The sequence below is a fragment of the Hypanus sabinus genome, chromosome 12, assembly GCF_030144855.1.
Source record: "Hypanus sabinus isolate sHypSab1 chromosome 12, sHypSab1.hap1, whole genome shotgun sequence".
Classification (NCBI taxonomy): Eukaryota; Metazoa; Chordata; class Chondrichthyes; order Myliobatiformes; family Dasyatidae; genus Hypanus; species Hypanus sabinus.
In genome coordinates this window covers 15268342-15286262 of record NC_082717.1, presented here as the reverse complement: position 1 = coordinate 15286262, position 17921 = coordinate 15268342, and the positions used below count along the sequence as shown (strand labels likewise).

The following is a 17921-nucleotide window of genomic DNA, read 5'->3' as shown; positions in this document are numbered from 1 at the left end:
TCTGCATATCCTTAAACTTAATCAGCTTTCCAGCTATCAAAGCCAAATACTCTATTATTCTTTCCTTATCAGCAAAGTGAAGGGTTCCTCTGAGATGTTTTTAAAGCTGAATTAATAGGAAATGTTCATTTCGTATTATTTAATCAGAAACATCTATGTGGGTGTCTTGATTGCAAGACAGAAGAATGATGGTATGTTATTGTGTTGGACACTAAGACCAAAAGTCAAAACTTCATTTTATTATTGTTTTAATAATAAGTTTCAGTCAGCATGTGAAGTTACATGATGGGTGAGAGTAGTGTTACTGCTTAAAATACCCATCTGGAGGACTGTATTTGGTTGTGGCTATCATGTCTTGGGAATGTTATGCAGTTAAATTATGAGGGTAACTCTCATAGAGTAAGATTGTATTTCTTTGAATATAGAAGAGCAAGAGGTTGCTTAATTGATGTGTGTTTTTTTTCCAAATGATCTAGAAAGTTGATTGGGTAGAGAGAAACTTATACCTTTTGATGACAAAATTGAGAACATGGAATACAACTTTAAAGTAGGAACTAAGATGAGACAGCTGGAAATATCAATCCAAGGACTTGATAGTTTTATATTGGGTGAAACATTGAAAAGTTAAAGAATTACGTGGGTGGAATAAAGTTAATGCAGATTCATGTTGTCCAAATGAATGGTGCTACAATCTCAGGGGTAACATGGCTGCCACAAATGTCAAACTTGTATGTTGTGGTTTTTCTTGCAGTTCCTGATTTACCAGTTGAAAGGCAAAATCTGAAGGTTGATTATTGAAGGCCATAGTTGGATGTTCTTTGGTGATCAGTCCTTTGTGTCTTTGTAATGTTGTTGCAGTGATTTTATAATAATTACTTAAATTTAGAACATCAACAGTTATTTACAATGAATACTGGAGAAAAGGTGTGTGATTTTTTTTCTGTCTTTGAACAGAAATATTGAAGCAGTAAGAAATTTTATTTTGCATGGAGTTGGGGCGAGTGTAGGGAATACTGAGGGAATTGTGGAGGTAGACCACTTCTCAGTAGTATGCACATCAATTTATAAAAATTGATTCAAAATGTCAAACATATAATTAATGTATTTTGTGCTCCTTTGTAAAACAAAATTAATATATATTTTACTTTTATGTTCATATGCAAGAAGAATGAAGTTGCTCAATTTTTCCTGTTTAATTCTTCTCCAGCTTTGATTGTTATTGGCGATGAGGACATTCCCAGAACAGAATCAAGAAATGAAGAAAATGAATCAGCATTACCAGGAACTGAGAAGAATGATGATAAAATGATGGATGATGTTGCTGAGTGCACACAGGATGGGTCACTTTCAGTTTTAATTCCTGTAAATACTCATCTTTTGCAGGTAATCTGAGCAATGATTTCCAGATCATACCAGACTGCACTTTCCTCATTCCAATTTGTGTAAATACGTGAGCCATGTGTCAAAATAAAACTGGTTACCCCAAATTACTTCAAAAGTCAGTTTCCACACCCGTTATGTGATGTAGCCTTAATTGTCTTTAGTCTCAGAGTTTACATTTCTGGAGTGTTGATAGTTAGCATACAAGTTACAGCAGCCAGTTTTGTAAATTTGATAGCATGGAAACTGATTTGCATAAAGCTTCAAATACCAGATAAGCCACAACTGTGTGGTATATTCTGCTGTGAAAGACTTCCTTTGGTCTTTTTCATCTACAAGATTTACAATGTTTACAAGATTGCAGCTGTTAAATTTTGTTTCTAGTTCTATCTTTATTTTATGATAAGGTTCCTAACCTTTTTTATGCTATGTACCCTAACCACTAACCGAGGGGTTCGTGGACCCAGGTTGGAAACCCATGCTCTAAAATAATATCTGAACATTTCTGCTGATAATTAATTCTTTGTAAATTATTGTGGCTAAACTGGAATCAATTATCACTTTCCTGAAGAGAGACTTGGCTTCCTGTATATCCCAGATTTTTATTTGCTTTCAAGTCGCATTCCATTATCTGGTTTTTGAAGTGTCTGGATTTTCATTGTAATCATAATTGGTTGTGTATTTGTTTCCCCCCCCCCCCAATTAATAAGACTTTTCATTGTGTGTATTCTTCAGCCCAACTGCTCAGCATAATCCCTCGCTTATTTTGACCACGTCAATGCTATAACTTATTCTAGTATTTTCCTTCATGAACCTCATGAACAAATTTTATGTGCTAAAGACCATCTGACATTTGTTCTAAGATTTTCTTCACATTTTTGAACCCAACTATAATTATGTCAAATTTGTTTGCTGTATATTACTTTATTTCTGAGCCTAGATGTTACTTACCTAGATGTTCTCCCCCACCCCCCCCACCTTTTTATTTGCTATTAATTTGCTGAATCAAGTTTATTACTGCTGACATGTATTGTGAAACTTGCTGCTTTGCTGTAGGAGTACAGTGCAATACATAAAAATTACTACAAATTACATTAAGGTATGTATATATGGAGAAGAAGCTGTCCTAAAGTGTTGATTATGGGTCTTCAGGCTCCTCTATCCCCTCACTGGTGGTAGCAATGAGAAGAAGGCATTTTCTAGATGCTGAGGGTTCTTAATGATAGTGTCGCTTTCTTGAGTTCACCTTGGCGTGTCTCCCTCCGAAATCATAAAGTGACCTACTCCATTTCAGATGTCTGTCTCTAGGTTTTACTGAAGGCTGTCCACGCGAGTAATGCTGATGTGCCCAAGTTTATTGAGTTAACCCTTTGAGCAGCTGGATTTGTGTTGATAAGCCTTGCCCATTCAGGTGGAGCTAACTAGGGGAGCCTCAGTTATTGAATCAGTGTCTCGGTCCGATGAATACAATTGGAAGGAAAGTTCGTACTGTTCTTGCAAAGCATCCCTACCCCTTCAGGTTTGATTTCTCTTTACCTGTTTTCACTATCTCTCTCAACCTCACAATAAACAGCTGCTCACATTTTAAAAATAGATAAGAGCATGAGAAACATGGTGAATGCCACTGTGTTTTTCTTGGGGTAGCGGAGGGCATAGAATTAGGAGGATGTGAAGTGCAATTTCACAAGGTGGTTGGTTTGTGGAACAAGCTGGACTTCACCTATCGTTGTAGTAGAAATAGGTACAATGACAACGTTTAAAGGCCTTTACACAGGTATGTGCAACTGAAAGGTTTTGATAAATTTGGGCCACACATAGACTAACAAGACTAGCTGAGATAGGTAGTTTGGTTGGCAGCGGCCTTTGTACCAATGAAGGTTGCAAATGATCAGTGAAAATGGTAACCTAAATGGTAATATAACTTCAAATTATTTCATCATTTTTGTGCCTCTATGTACAGGTATTAAAATATATCACAGATCCTCCTTGTGTATTGCATGATGTATGCTTTGTTAAAACATGCTTATAGAACTGCAGTACATATTTTTTACTCAAAATTCGTGCTATCTGATTATAGGATGTGAATGACAGATTTGAAGTTGAAGGCCCAGTTGAAGTGTCTCACTCAACAGTTTCCAAAGAACTGAAACAGCATGAAGGACCTGACTTGGATTATCCAGACCAATCCAGTGACAAAGTAAACGTTGTGAGTGATGCAGAAGGTGTTGAAGTTAAGGTTACACCATGTCCTAACATTCAAGAAAACTTCACTTTAATATTAGAAGATGATGATGGGGATGTAGCTGTTGACCAGTTACTGCCTTCAGAAATGAATCAGAAACCTGCTCTGGTTGAAACTGAGAGTGAGTCATTGCAAGCCAAACTTGGTGAATCCATTAAAGACATTCCAGAGAATAATGCTTTTGAAAGTGAAGAACTGCCTTGTACAAAGCACAATTCCTTTGTTCTTGAACCACTGGAAAACAAACCTGAAGTTGCTGAACTATTACCTTCTGTGCCTGATACAGTAAGTGTAGATGTTATAGATAATTCAGCATGTGTCATTAAAGGAGAAGATCAGTCAACAACTACTTCAACTGAGGTTCTCAAAGAAGGTCATTCGGCAACTAATTCGACTGAGATTCTTAAAGAAGGTCATTCGGCAACAAATTCAACTGAGATTTTTACAGAAGGTCATTTGGTAACTAATTCGACTGAGATTCTTAAAGAAGATTGGTCACAGGAAGAAAAGTTGCCTGAATTAATCAAGTCACCTGTTCAGGTAGAGAGTGAAATAACAAAGGAGACGAGTGTGCAGAAAGAAGTAAAGGAAACAAAACCTGACAGGTCTGAGGTTAGTAGAAAAGCTACACAGCAGGTGGAGGCTGTGGCAACGCCTACAAGGTCCTTGCGAAGTAGAAGTAGTAAAGTGGGTGAAATCAGTACCCGAGATAAAGGGGAATTGGAATCAAACGTAAAATGTAAAACGGAAATGCCTGCAACACCAAGGAGGAGAACAAGAAGAACTGTTATAGGGATAGATGAAATTGTAGAAACTAATTTGGGGGAGCTAAAAGGTATGCAGGTTGATCGGGAAACTGGCTCTCTCCATACCACTCCAAGATCCACTAGGAAAACTAATACTCGTAGAGCATGTGACACAAAGGCCAATTTGCCGGACTCCAATGTGACACGTAGTGAAACGGTTCCTGTCTTGAGATCCACAAGAAGAAGCATTGCTGTTAGACCAGATACAGAGCAGGCCTTAGACAGTACCTTGAAAACACCACTGAATCAGCATGTAGAAGTTACTTCTGTTTCTCAGCGAGCTTCAAGACAAAAAAGAAATAAACTTTCTGAAGTCAGTGCTCTACTGAACAACCCACTTTCAGTGTTGGAGATTACTGAGCATGTACCTGTGGTGCCTACACCTAGCAGACTTACAAGAAGTAGGGCCAAAGGTGCCCACCTTGTGGCATTAGAAAATATTGCTGAATTGACTTCAAATGTAAAGATTACTTTGCCTGTTAAATCTCAGACAACAAGGAAGCAGCCTGTCAGGAGCAAAGAAACACCAAAGCCTGTGGTCAAAACTGATATAGTGAATGACAGGCAAGAGGAGCAGCTTACAGTGACTGTTACCCACAAACCAACCAGAAGAAAATCTGGTAAAGACTCAGAAACACATGAGCTAATATTAGCAGAAGAGGATTCTTTTGCTTTCTCCACTCCTCTCACAAGGTCGTCAAAAAAGTCAAAAGGTAATTTAGTCTGAAATTTGTGCGTATTTTGATTTCACTATAATGTTCTGGGTTTTCTTAAACATTATATCTCAATTCTTATGCAAAATTTGCAAGAGTGCTTTTCTTTTTTTGGGGGGGGGGTGGTCATTGGATAACTAAGCAAAAACCTAACTGATCCTTTTTCTAAATATCTGTTCCATGGTAGGGTTTACATGGAACAGTACAGCACAGGAATAAAGCTTCCAGCGCACAATGTTGTATCAAACTATTTAAATTAGTTATCAAATACTCACCAAACTAGTCTTTTCTGCCTAAATGGGTGTCTATATCGTTCCATTTCATGCATATCTTAGAGGGTCTTGAACACCCCTATGATGTTTGCCTCCATCATCACTCAAATATTCCATAGACCCACCACTCTCATTTTAAACATTCAAAGAAAAAAGCTCTCCCCAGACATCTCCTTTGAATTTAACATTTCTTACTTTAAATACATGGTCTGTTGTATTATATATTTAAACCCTGGGGAAAGATATTGCCTGTCTATTCTATCTGTGCCTCATAATCTTATAAACTCCTATCTCCCCCTCTCTTGCAATTTCTGGAGAAAACAACCCAAGTTTGTCCAACCATTCCTTATAGCACATGCTCTCTAATGCCGGCTGCATCGTGGTAAACCTTTACCGTACCCTCTTCTAAGTCTCTGCAGCTTTCCATAATGTAACTGCCAGAACTGAACGCAAGATTCCAGATGAGAACTAATTAGAGTTGTATAAAGCTGCAACATCATTTCAACTCTTGAACCCATTTCCTTGACTAATTAAGGCAAGCGTGACATATACCTTCCTTACCATTCTAACAAGCTGTGTAGCCACTTTTAAGAAACCGTAGACTTGGACCCCTAGATTCCTCTGCTTATCAACACCATTAAAGGTTTTGCAGTTTGCTTTGGAAGAAAAGTTTAAATGGCTAATGATGAGCTTCATTTGTCACATGTACATGGAAGTATGCAAACAGCACATTTAACTGTATGAAAGCACATCAGCAAGGCTTCTGCCAGGCAAGGGTCGCCATGCTTCCGACAGCAGCATACATGCCCACGATGTACTAACCCTAACCATGCCCTTTTGGAAGCTGGCAGGAATCCATAGAAATCATGTGGTCACAGAGAGAACCTACAGACTCCTTACAGACGTAGTGGGAGTTGAACCATGAACTTGTAGCTAGCTGCTGTAAAGCATTGTTGGCTCTATGTTGTAGAGGCTATGGTGTTGCTTTATATGTGTTAGTATTTTGGAATGTTAGATATTTACCACAGATGGGGAAAATGAATGTTTATATACTGTTGTAGCTCAGTACCTTGGCCTCTAAAGTAGTTGAATCTTGAGTTAAATTAATATTTTACATAAAATGCCAGAAGGGTTCAACAGAAAATTCCAGGTCTAATTTTGTTTTCCAAAATGTTTGTTTGTTTCTTTGATCTGATAGTGCCAAATATTTTTCTAATCCTCTCCTCATTTCTCAATCAATCTCCTTTTTGAATTGCCAGTTGATCTTTAGTTAGACCATAAGACCTTAAGACACAGGAGCAGAATTAAGCCATTCCATCATGGCTGATTTGATAGCCCTTTCAATCCCATTCCCCTGCCTTCACTCCATAACCTTTGACACCCTTTACTAATCAAGAACCAAACAACCTCTACTTTGTTGTTTTACTCAGAAACTTCCACTTTCAATACATCCAATGACTGGCCTCCATAGCTGTTTACCACCCTCCAGCTCAGGAAATTCCTGGTCCTGGACTCCCCTACTATAGGAAACATCCTCTCCAAATCCACTCTATCGAGGCCTTTCAACGTTCAGTAAGTTTCATTGAGATCCACCCTCATTCTTCTAAACTCCAGTGAGTTCAGGCCCAGAGCCATCACGACACTCCTCTTAGGTTAACCCTTTCATTCCTGAAATCATTATTGTGACCTCCTCTGGATGCTCACCAATGTCAACACATCCTTTCTTAGATAAAGGGCCCAAAACTGCTCACAATACTTTTATGTGTGGTCTGACCAATACCTTGTTAAGCCTCAACATTATATCCTTTATTCTAGTCTCCAAAAATGAATGGTACCATTGCATTTGCCTGCCTCACCACTGACTCAACCTGCAAATTAATCTTTAGCTACTTTAAGTAAGATTTGATACCTGAAGAGTGGGTAAAGATGGTGTTTTGTACTTTGTAATCTTACTATAGTCTTAACTTGTTTAATCTAAGCATAGGCTCATCATGAATCTGTTGATGAGCCACCCTCCTGTTAGCATTTGAATTGTGTATCTACGTGAATCCTTCCCAATTGTTAATGTGAATCAGGTTTGCTATCAATAGCATATGTTGTGAATGAAGAGTACTGAGTGCTGTGCAGATTTTGGTTCCAGTAAACTTTAAATCTAAAATGAAGTTAATTTATATCTAGTGGTAACTTCAAGCCTGAAGTGATTGTCATAGTGTTGTGGTTAAGTTACTGGATTGGCAGCTGGAGTTCCAGGTCATTTACACAGGCATATGAGACTGTACAGAGCTAAGGAGTTCAAATTCAAATACCTAAATAAATTTAGAATTTAAAAGGAGCCATGTTGAACACAAAATTGGAGGATTGTTGGAAAAGCACATCAGAAAGGGAAGTAAGTGTGCTACACTAACCTGCTCTTGCCTTCAAGTTGTTCCCAGGCAAGAATCTGAACCGTTCTCAAGTTGGAAACTTGGCGATAAGCTTTGCTTTCACACAGCAGAAGATGCCTGCTAGTCTCCCAACCACCTCAGCTGTACATATACTGAGGATATGTGACCCCTGTCCCACCAGTGTGGCTCTTGCCTAACTACTCCTAAATACCTGTGAACTTACAATACTCGGGGTTGCTCTAGATCTTCAGGTCTATTGCTTCCACCAGTGAAGTCATAGGACGATGTCTATTTTGGCTCACTAGAGATGCACTTTCTTCTTTCACTTCCTATTGTTGGTGACCATTATTGCTTTTATCGCCATTAGATGTCCAAGAGCAGCGCCGGTATTTCATAGAGACCACAGACACCAGAATCTGAAGCAATAAACAATCTGCTGGAAGAACTCAGCAGGTCAAGCACCATCTGTGGCAGGGAAAGTCAACTATTCCTTCCTTCCCACAAATTCTGCTCGACCTGTAGATGGTTACTGATAGTTTATTGGTAGTTAAAGAACAGGTGATTCTATCCTTCACTAATATGGGTGTGTGATACAGTGAGGAAAATGAGGCTTTGGCTGCAAGATTACATAATACAATAAAATCTTCTTAATGCCGAGATACTGTGAAGCTTGGATGCCCATTATAAAATAATAATAAAAACAATTGAGAGTTGAAATATAGATTCATATTTGTATAACTAGAAATAAATTGAACATAAATTTCTTGCCATCTGTATGAGACTGTTGGGGAAGTTTTCTGCATCATTGATTCTAGAATTTCCAGCTGAATTTCAGATCTTGAGCACCTGCTGTGTTTTAGTTTTTAACATGGGGTGATGGTGCACATAAAATCTTATGTCAGACATTTAGCTTTTCTGCATTAAAATCAGTGGCATATTCACCCAATGAAACTTTGCTACTGCTTAAAATGAAAACAGGCAACAATTGATAATGTAAGTGAATGAGGCTAAAATGTCTAATTTTCCAAGTCTTGCTACAAACAAATCAAGATTTTAATACAGGTCCCATTGCTATACAAATTCTTCAGGTAACACCTGGATAAATGTCAGCTGTTCATTCCTCACCTGAATGCTACCTGACCTGTTGAGTTTCTCCAGCATCGTGTGTGTGTGTGTGTGTGTGTCTCTCAATTTCCAACATCTGCAGAACCTCGTGTTTACACTTTGAATTTGTACTTCATGGGAATTTGAAATTGTGCTGTTTTTGATGTGTTACTTGTTTTGGGATTTTAAAGCTGATCGATATTAAACTTATTTTCATGCTGTTGATCAGCAGAAATATTATTCCTAATGGACAGTTGATCTATTAACCAATGTTGTTTCCAATTTCATAATGAATAGTTGAGAAGACCACAGTGCAGGATTCCTCTGTGCAGCCACCAGAGTTTCTGTTTTCTACTCCTATTACAAGGTCTAGAAAACCCAACAAAGCACCCTTGCAGATAGTGAAAGAGCAGGTAAATAAACAACATTTTAATATTCGATATTAGACAAATATTAAACTGCGTAGTGAAAGAAAACCTGTAAAATCAGAGTGGTTACTAAGACAGTTCTCTGGGTAAACATAAAGATGGGACAACTATGTAGTGAAGGAATTGGTATTGATGGGCTAAATGTTTTTCTTCACTGATTTATACCGTGACTGCTGGGCAAGGATCTTGTGCATATGGGTTACTTTAGTCCTTTCACTGTCAGAAATAAACAATTATTGACATTAATTAATTCAGTTTTAGCATGGTTGAATTTTTTTGGGTTTGTCAAATAATATAATACATTTTCACTTTTTTTTAAAACATTGACACAAATTTGCAATTTTTGTGTACTTCAGGATTTGGATATTTTGAAGAATGACACCCCAAAAATAGAAGAGGTGAGAAAAGAGGAAGGTAAAGAAGAAGAGGAGAAAATGTGTACCAGAAGCAGAACTACAAGACTTCGAACGAAGAAGAGTTCCGGGTAATATATACAACAGTATTACAGGGTTGTTTTTGCTGATCTGTGCAGCACACAATCCCACAAAGAAAGGCTGTGAGCCTTTGAGTTCTGTAATACAATTTTATCCCTATTTACTGAAGGCATGTAGAAATAATTCTTCTCTGCTAATAGTGAAACTATTCTTTTTCATCTTAACAGAGAAACCAAGAAGGCTTCATGGTCAGCACCACCAGTGGAAATTGAATTTCTTTCTCCTTTAGCAAGTCCTTTGGATTCATTGTCCAGTAAAAGAAGAGAAGCAGAGGATGATGCTGGGTCTGTAGAACATAAGATGACACTTCGTCACAAGAGGAAAAAACTGATCCCAGTATTTCAAAAGCCAGTCACACGCAGAAAAGTAAACCGACACAAATAATGAGAAATGTTATTGTTTAAGCGGTTTAATACTTGGATGCAGTTTATATATAAGAGTTATACAGTATACAGAACTGTGTGAATTTCCGAAGTTCATCTAATTTTCAGGAAATAATTTATATAAATTATTTTAACATTTCATGAACAAATGGTCTGTAAGGGGAAATTGTAGCTCCATGTGGAGTATTGTAACTTTTTTTGTTTTTAGGCAAATGTTTCACATTTTAATTTTGTAATGAATCTTCATACATTTTATTAACGTATATAAAATGTAAATATTTTTTGACATTTTAGGGAAGTTATAAATAAAATGTATACTTGGCAGTTTGATATGTTTTTTTTTCATTTTTGTGATGGAATATTTTGCCAATGGGGTAAGTGGTACAGTATATGCAGTTGTACATCTTTAAAGTTTGTTTTTACGATTATTTTAGACACAATAAGATTGTCCATGAACCTGAGGTACAGTTCATAGTGGCTCTTGACTGACTTAAGTTGGTACTTAGCCTTGAATCTCTGCTAGATACCTGAAACTGTTACTTCTTTGTAAGGAATTGCCTTCAATGCTGGGGAAGGCAGTTATTTTGTATAATTTCCCATGTTCATCCAAAAGAAAGGAATTGTTTTGGTTGGATACAGGAAAGAAGGGTCTCTGGGAGAAGAAGCAGGAGATTCTGTCTTCAATTATTTTTAAATGAGGGGTAGGAAATATTTTATACCAAGGATGCTTCTTTTCCCCTGCAACCCAACTTTTCTGTTTATTTAAGGCAGCCAATTGCCACCTGATAAAATCTGGCCCAGGTACCCCACTGAACCTTGTAACATACTAATTTTATGTCATGTGATGCTGCATCGAGTTATTTACTTTTGTCACAATACTTGTATCATGTTTCTTTGGTTTCGTCAAGATATGCTTGCAGTGCTGCTACAAATCACAACAAACTGAGATAGCTCAGCAAATACTGGTAAGTCAGGCAAATTTAAAAAAAATAAAAAGATTGCTGAAATTTCTCTACAGTGGATTGCTTTTATTTGCATTTGTGTTTATTACAATTCATACACTTTCTGTTCAATCTACCAAGTACCACTTACTATGTTTACTTTTAATTCAATATCTATCTAAAAAGAGTGCTGCATCCTCTCATTTGTAAGTATGCACATCCAGTCTGTTTAGATGCTGATATTTACACAACTGGAATGTGGGAAGGTATCTTGTGTACTGAGGTAAACAAACCAGAATTGTGACTTTATCTTTACATTGCTCAGTTACTATTTAAACTATTGCCTCTAATCTAAATAAAAATTCATCTAAAGAGAGGATCTCATCAGGACTTCCAAGTGTGTATTTTGCAATCCCATCTCCCAACTGTCCAGTGAAGTTAGACACGTCATCATTTCCTACCAACATCATTGAAACTGTATTTGAAGCCCATTCCTACAGTGCTTTGCTGCATCTCATTCAAGATTACGGTGTCCCTAACCAAATGCAGGCCCTTCATCCCATCATGTTGCTGACCTTCTAACCTACTCGAAGGGTAGTCTAACCCCTCCCTCCTACATAGCCCTCCATTTTTCTAGCATCCATGTACCTATTTGTGTATCTGCCTCTACCACCACTCCTGACAGGGTGTTCATCCCCACCACACTGTGTTTAAAAATAAATTACACTAGGTACAAGACTTGGTGAAGGTGTGCTCTCAGTGAAGTTTCTCTTCATACCAAAATGTTATGTTGTACTGTCTCTAGATCTGCTGGAAGATGACAACAACAACATAGAAGCAGTTTATGTTTCAAGATCAGTAAATTTTCATCTCGATTCCATTCTGGTTAAAGATATTGAACTGGGAAGGTTTATACTTTTTTCTCCCCATTGATGCTTTCTAATTAACTTTTATTTTTGATTACCTTCATCTACAGTTCTTCTGCATAAAGTCATACTCTACTTCTCAAAAACAATGGAAGGTCAGATGACCCAGTAATAAAGTTGCATAAATACAGATCAGGAACTCAACTGCATTTGAAGGTTTCAGAAAGAAAAATGAGTAAATCATTAAATTGTTGTAAGATGTTTTGGCCAGATTATTTTAATAATGTGTATTTTTTATTTGAAAAGAAAATCCATTGAATATATATTTTGCACTTGACTTTTAAAGTAATATTCAGCATTTGGATGTCGCTGTCATGACCAGCATTAATTGCCCTTGAGAGGGTGGTGGTGAGCTGTGGCCTTGAACTGAAGAAGATACTCGCTCATACTCATTGGTGCGGGACATTGGATCTGGAGTATGTTTCCAGGCTAGGGTGGAGTGCAGTTTGGAAAGGAACCTGCAGATGATAACGTGAGTTTAGGGAGTCCCTGGTGGATTGGTAATAGTGCACAATGCATGGTTGTGCACCATTGTGCATGGTGCATTCCCTCACACGGTGGAGGGAATGCATGTTTAGAGTGGGTAATGGGATGTGTTGCATGGTAAAGCGATTCTTGATACTCTAGTCTTGGAGGATATCACTTCAAGTCCTTGTTCCTTGAAGCTGGTGGATTAGATTGAGTTGTCATGAGGTGCCACGTGACACCCAGCTTCTAATGTGCTCTTGTAGCCCATTTAATTCATGATGACTCCCAGAATACTGGACAAACTTAGATTGTTTTTGCTGGAGTATTAGAGGGTGAGGGGGAAACCTGATAGAAGTATATAATACAAGGGGCAGAGATAGGGCAGATGTTTTTTTTTAATTTCCCCAGGGTAGAAATGTAAAATACTAGAGGGCATACCGTTTTAACATGAGGGAGGGCAAGTTTAAAGGATTTATGAATGGAGTATTTATATTACACAGTGATGGGTGTCTAACATGCTGCCAGAGAATGTGGTGGTAATATTTTAAGAGGGACTCAAACGGGCAGCAGAGAGAGGGGTATTAGATTGGCATGTTTGGCACAGACTCAGTGCCTGTTACCTGTGGTGTACTGCTTTATACTCTATATTAATGGTGGGGTACTCATTGTTGATGACACATTCCAGAGACCCTAGGTTAATTCCTCAGTTCCAGTACTATCTGTGGAGTTTGCACATGGTCACTATGACAACATGGGTTGTGAGTTTCCACTAGGTGCTCAGGTTTCCTTCAAACGTCCCAAAGACACGCAGGTTGGTAAATTAATTGGCCCCTACCAGGTTTCTAGAATATCAGCAAGTGGTAAAATCTTAGTGTGTTGGGAAGGGCGAAAAGCTTGTGGAAATGTGGAGAGAATGAATGGAATTAAAGATGAGATTAGCTTTCTCACGTATAGTACATCAAAACATAGCAGAATGCATTATTTGCATCAAATCAGCAAATGTACTGGTGGCAGCCTGAAGGTGTCACCTGATTTCTGGTGCCAATATAGCACGCTCACCCTTTCTGACCCTAACCCTAACCATAGGCCTGTGGAATGTGGGAGGCACATTATCACGGGGAGGGCGTATGAACTCCTTACAGGCAGCGGCAGGAATCGAATCCCGATCAGTGATCGCTGCCGTTGAAAGAAACTGTGCTAACTACTATGTGATCCTGGTAAATGGAAGGGCTTGTTGTGAGATTTAAGCAGAGGGGGTCAGATGTCTTGACTGAGACACAATTATATTAATTTGTCTGACACAGGGAACAGCTAGATTGTTTTAATGCGCAATGCCTTGTACTGAGAGATAGAAAGTGCAATTAGTTTCATTGGCTAGCATCAAATGATTGCTTTGAAATAAAATGCTTTGATTCCATGATACAATGTGGTCTGATACTTATGGTATGAAAAGATTTTTTAAATTGGCCTTTTTATTGTATTTATTAATCTTGCTCTAAAACACTATTAAATGTATGAAGGATGCATAAGTTAATTAATAAGAGTATAAACAACCAAGGAAACTCTTCTCCTAAATTCACACATGGTTGCAAAATTTTCAAACAAGATTTGAATATTTCAGAATCAGGTTTAATATCACTGAAAAATGTCATGAAATTTATTGTTTTACGGCAACATTGCAGTGCAATATATAAATAATGCTATAAATTGCAATAAGAAACATATACTAAAATTTAAGTAAGTACCAAAAGTAAGCAAATATCGTGAGGTAGTACTCATGAGTTGGTTCATTGTCCATTCAGAAAGCTGATAGTGGAGAGGAAGAAGCTGTTCCTAAAACGTTGAGTGTTGTATGTCTGATGAATTATCAAGGTTCATAATCAGTTTCAATTCAATTATTGGTTAAGTAGAGAGGGGGGAAAAAGCTCTTCATAATGTTTAAAAAGTCTTCTGTTTGGGCCCCCCCCCCCACTTTGTGTTTAATGGATTTAGTGAATTTGAGACCCCTATCAGATTAAGTCAGGTATGATGGTTTTTCCGTTACCCCTATTTGAAAATGTATCAGTTGGCCTTAAACTAGTTTCAGAATCCTGTAGAACTATTCAGTCACCAGCAAGACCGTGATCAAGTTTCAGGTTCACCCTTTCATTATTATTTTATCATTCTGAATAATGCAGTGCTGTTAGCTCTGGATCTAAAATTACTGACTTTTTAAAAAAATCTAAAAACAGTGCTACCTGGGCTTCCTCTGTTCAACCCATCCTAGAGCCACATTTAAACATAGTGGAGACACTGGGGCAGGCTGGTTGTCTCGTACCCCAAGGTCTTTAGCTTTCTGAAAGGTTAGCCTGTTCTGCTAACTCCCTCTCCTACTACTCAGCTGCTACATTTGATACATCTGATCGTCTTCCCTCTGCACAGCCATGTACAAACCTCCCACATGGAGAGTGATGTGAAAAGTGAGCAACTCTTAGAAGGGCTGCTCACTTATAGTGAAATAAACACTAGGCCTAACCAAACAGCTGGGGCGTGATATTTTTATTAACTTATGGATCACCCGTTTGTGTGGAATTAAGAGAAATGCCAAGTGTGGACAGTGTGAGAGTGGCAGTCCGTGTCCGAGCCTTTAGCCAGGTGAGTGAGTTGTACTGTACATGCTTAAATAATTCAAGCTTTTACCAGAGTTCAAGAAACTACTGCAATTTTTAAAAAATCTTGATCTCTGAATATTCTGTACCAAAATTGGGAATTATTGTGTTTAAATACTGTATACACTGGATGAGATCATTTCCTCGGTTGCGAAACAAACTAAATAAATAGCAAGAAGAAATATAATTCGATATTTTCCCCATAATCAAGTGATCAATAGCACCCTGTGCATGTCAACTCTGTACAGAGCGATTAAAAATGCCATCAATATTTGTATTTTTCTATTTATGGCCGTGCTAATTTCTTGGTCTTTCGCTTGACCAAATCTGCAATGTGCTAATAAATATGCTGTTTGAACCACAGTATAGTGGTTTTATTTTAAACTATATGGGAAAGGTATTGACTTAACCATTGTTAGAAACTGGAACAAGTTATGGTGGTATCCATGTATCATTGTCTCTGCTCTAAATTGGAGCATAGTTTGGATAAAATACAGTGCCTGTGTTAACTGAGGCAGAATAACGAAAATCAACAGCTCAAAAAGAGCACCTTTGAAACAGAGCGAGTCCAGGTTGTTATTTCATTAAAATCTTTTTTCTTACGCATAGCTGAAGCATCAAATGCAAGTGCGGCTGGATCAGAACTGCAGCTTGTGGGATGACAAAACCCTTCCTGCATTTGAAGAACTTAACGAATACCAATGCCCCGATTAAGGAGTATGTAACTCTTTCACTTCCTTCCCAACTGAAGGTCAGATTCGTAGAAAAGTCGGAAAGAAGGAGCAAGAAAAGGCCACCCATTCAACACAACCATAGCCAGTTATACGCATTGGTAACCTCTTCCTGCCTTCCCATGTTCATTTATATTTTAAAAAACACACATCTACCTCATTCTTGAACATAATGATTTGGCCTCCATTGTATTCTGCCAATGATCTAAAGATGTCCTGAATGTTCCCCCCACACTGAGTTCAATATTGTGTTCTAATATTACACTACCTTCTAATATTGTGTAACCTCCCATGTGTCTTTGTTACTCTTAACAGACGGAGAAGGATGCTGGATGCAACTGTATAATCTCCGTGGCTTTAAACAGCATCACAATTTGGGATCCAAGGAATCAGAGCAACACAAGAACTTTCATATTTGACCTAGTCTACTGGTCACACAGTGGATTCATTAGAAATGAGGAGGGGATACTTATTCCTGATGGACCTACCAGCAAATTTGCAGACCAGGTGGGATGATGTACCTCTGGGCAGTACCAGAATTATTCTACCAGCGAGTGTGCAAGATATAAGCTAAATCTCTAGCAGAAGGCCTGCCACAGATTTCCTTCCTTCTAGTTGGGGTCCATCTGGTGTTCCATCAACAGATGCTTGGACATGGTTTACCTGCAGGAATCTTCAGAAATTCTTTTCTCAGGGTTATGGGTGGCTTTCTTTGTGTAATTTTTCAAACTTCTGGTGACAGAATTCAACAGTATCTGTAAGTTATGTTAGAACAGGATATGAAGATACAGTGTGAGTTGCAGTCTGATGTTTTCTGGTGTGCATTGGGAACATTGGATATCTGACTGCAAGCCCTTTCATTCATTTACAGTCAAAAGACATGTGTTGTACAAATGAAGAAAATTACCAACATAGGTTTCCTTGTGTTGCATTATTCAATGAGCTTGACTTCTAATATAGTACCTGGTTGCCTCTCTGGCTTGAGGACCACAGTGATCGGTGCTGAGTCCAGCGTTTATCATCCAGATCGTTGAAATAGACATCAAAGTGGTTAACTGGATCAGTAAATTTGCAGATGACACCAAGACTGGGGGTGTACTGGACAGCGAGGAAGCCGATCATGTATATAAGACATTGTTGCAGATGTCCAGTTTACAACTTCAACATAATATCCCATGTCCTGAACTCAACGTTGATTTATGAAGGCCAATGTGCCAAAAGCTTTCTTTACGAGCCTATCAACCTGTGATGCCACTTTCAATGAATTATGGACCTGTATTCCTACATGCCGTTTGCAAACACTCTCCTCAGTGCCCTACCATTCACCGTGTAAGACCACAAGGGCCATTTACAAGGATGTTGCCCGGTCTGAAGGACCCGAGTAAGATGGAAAGACTGAAAAGATAAGGAGGTTATTCCTTGGGATGGAGAAGATTGAAGGAAGATTTGATAGAGATAGACAAAATTATGAAGGGTATAGATAGGGTAAACACAAGCAAGCATTTTCCACTGAGGTTGGGTGGAACTACAACCAGAGATCATGGGTTAAGGGTGAAAGGTGAAAAGTTTAAGGGGAACGAGGGGATACTTCTTCACTCGGAGGTCGTGTAAGTCTGGAACGAGCTGCCAGTGCAAGTGGTGTATGCAAGCCATGTTTAAAGAGAAGATTGGATAGATACATGGATGGTAATGTATTGAGGACTGTGGTCGATGGGGATATATGGCTTGGCGCAGCCTAGATGGGCCGAAGGGCCTTTCTGTGCTGTACCTTTCTATGACTCTACAGTCCAGCAAGCTACTTGGTTCTACAGCAGGGTAGGTGGGTGGAGCACTCGGGGCAGTGAACCCTGACCTTGTCAGAGTTGCCTGCATTACAAGCATGATGCCATGAAGCTAGTTTTAAAAGAGCTTATGAAATTTTGAACTTCAGTTTGAGGTTACAATAGCAGAGCTACAGTACACTCTGGTTGGACTGCATCTATAGTGGTGTCCTCCTTACCC

At 38.5% G+C, this 17921-nt stretch overlaps 2 protein-coding genes across 3 annotated transcripts in view; both read left to right on the top strand.

Moving 5' to 3' along the window:
- ahctf1 (AT hook containing transcription factor 1) overlaps positions 1-11217 on the top strand; it is a 111330-nt gene extending 100113 nt beyond the window's left edge. For both annotated transcript variants that reach the window (XM_059985585.1, XM_059985586.1), the window contains 5 exons: positions 1208-1383; positions 3458-5141; positions 9199-9314; positions 9686-9813; positions 9991-11217. In XM_059985585.1, the coding sequence (XP_059841568.1) occupies positions 1208-1383; positions 3458-5141; positions 9199-9314; positions 9686-9813; positions 9991-10207 (2321 nt within the window). In that variant the 3' untranslated portion in view covers positions 10208-11217. The remainder of the gene's footprint in view (positions 1-1207; positions 1384-3457; positions 5142-9198; positions 9315-9685; positions 9814-9990) is intronic.
- Positions 11218-15121: 3904 nt separating this feature from the next.
- kif28 (kinesin family member 28) overlaps positions 15122-17921 on the top strand; it is a 68600-nt gene continuing 65800 nt past the window's right edge. The window contains exons 1-2 of the mRNA XM_059985584.1: positions 15122-15175; positions 16236-16427. Coding sequence (XP_059841567.1) covers positions 15122-15175; positions 16236-16427 — 246 coding nt within the window. The remainder of the gene's footprint in view (positions 15176-16235; positions 16428-17921) is intronic.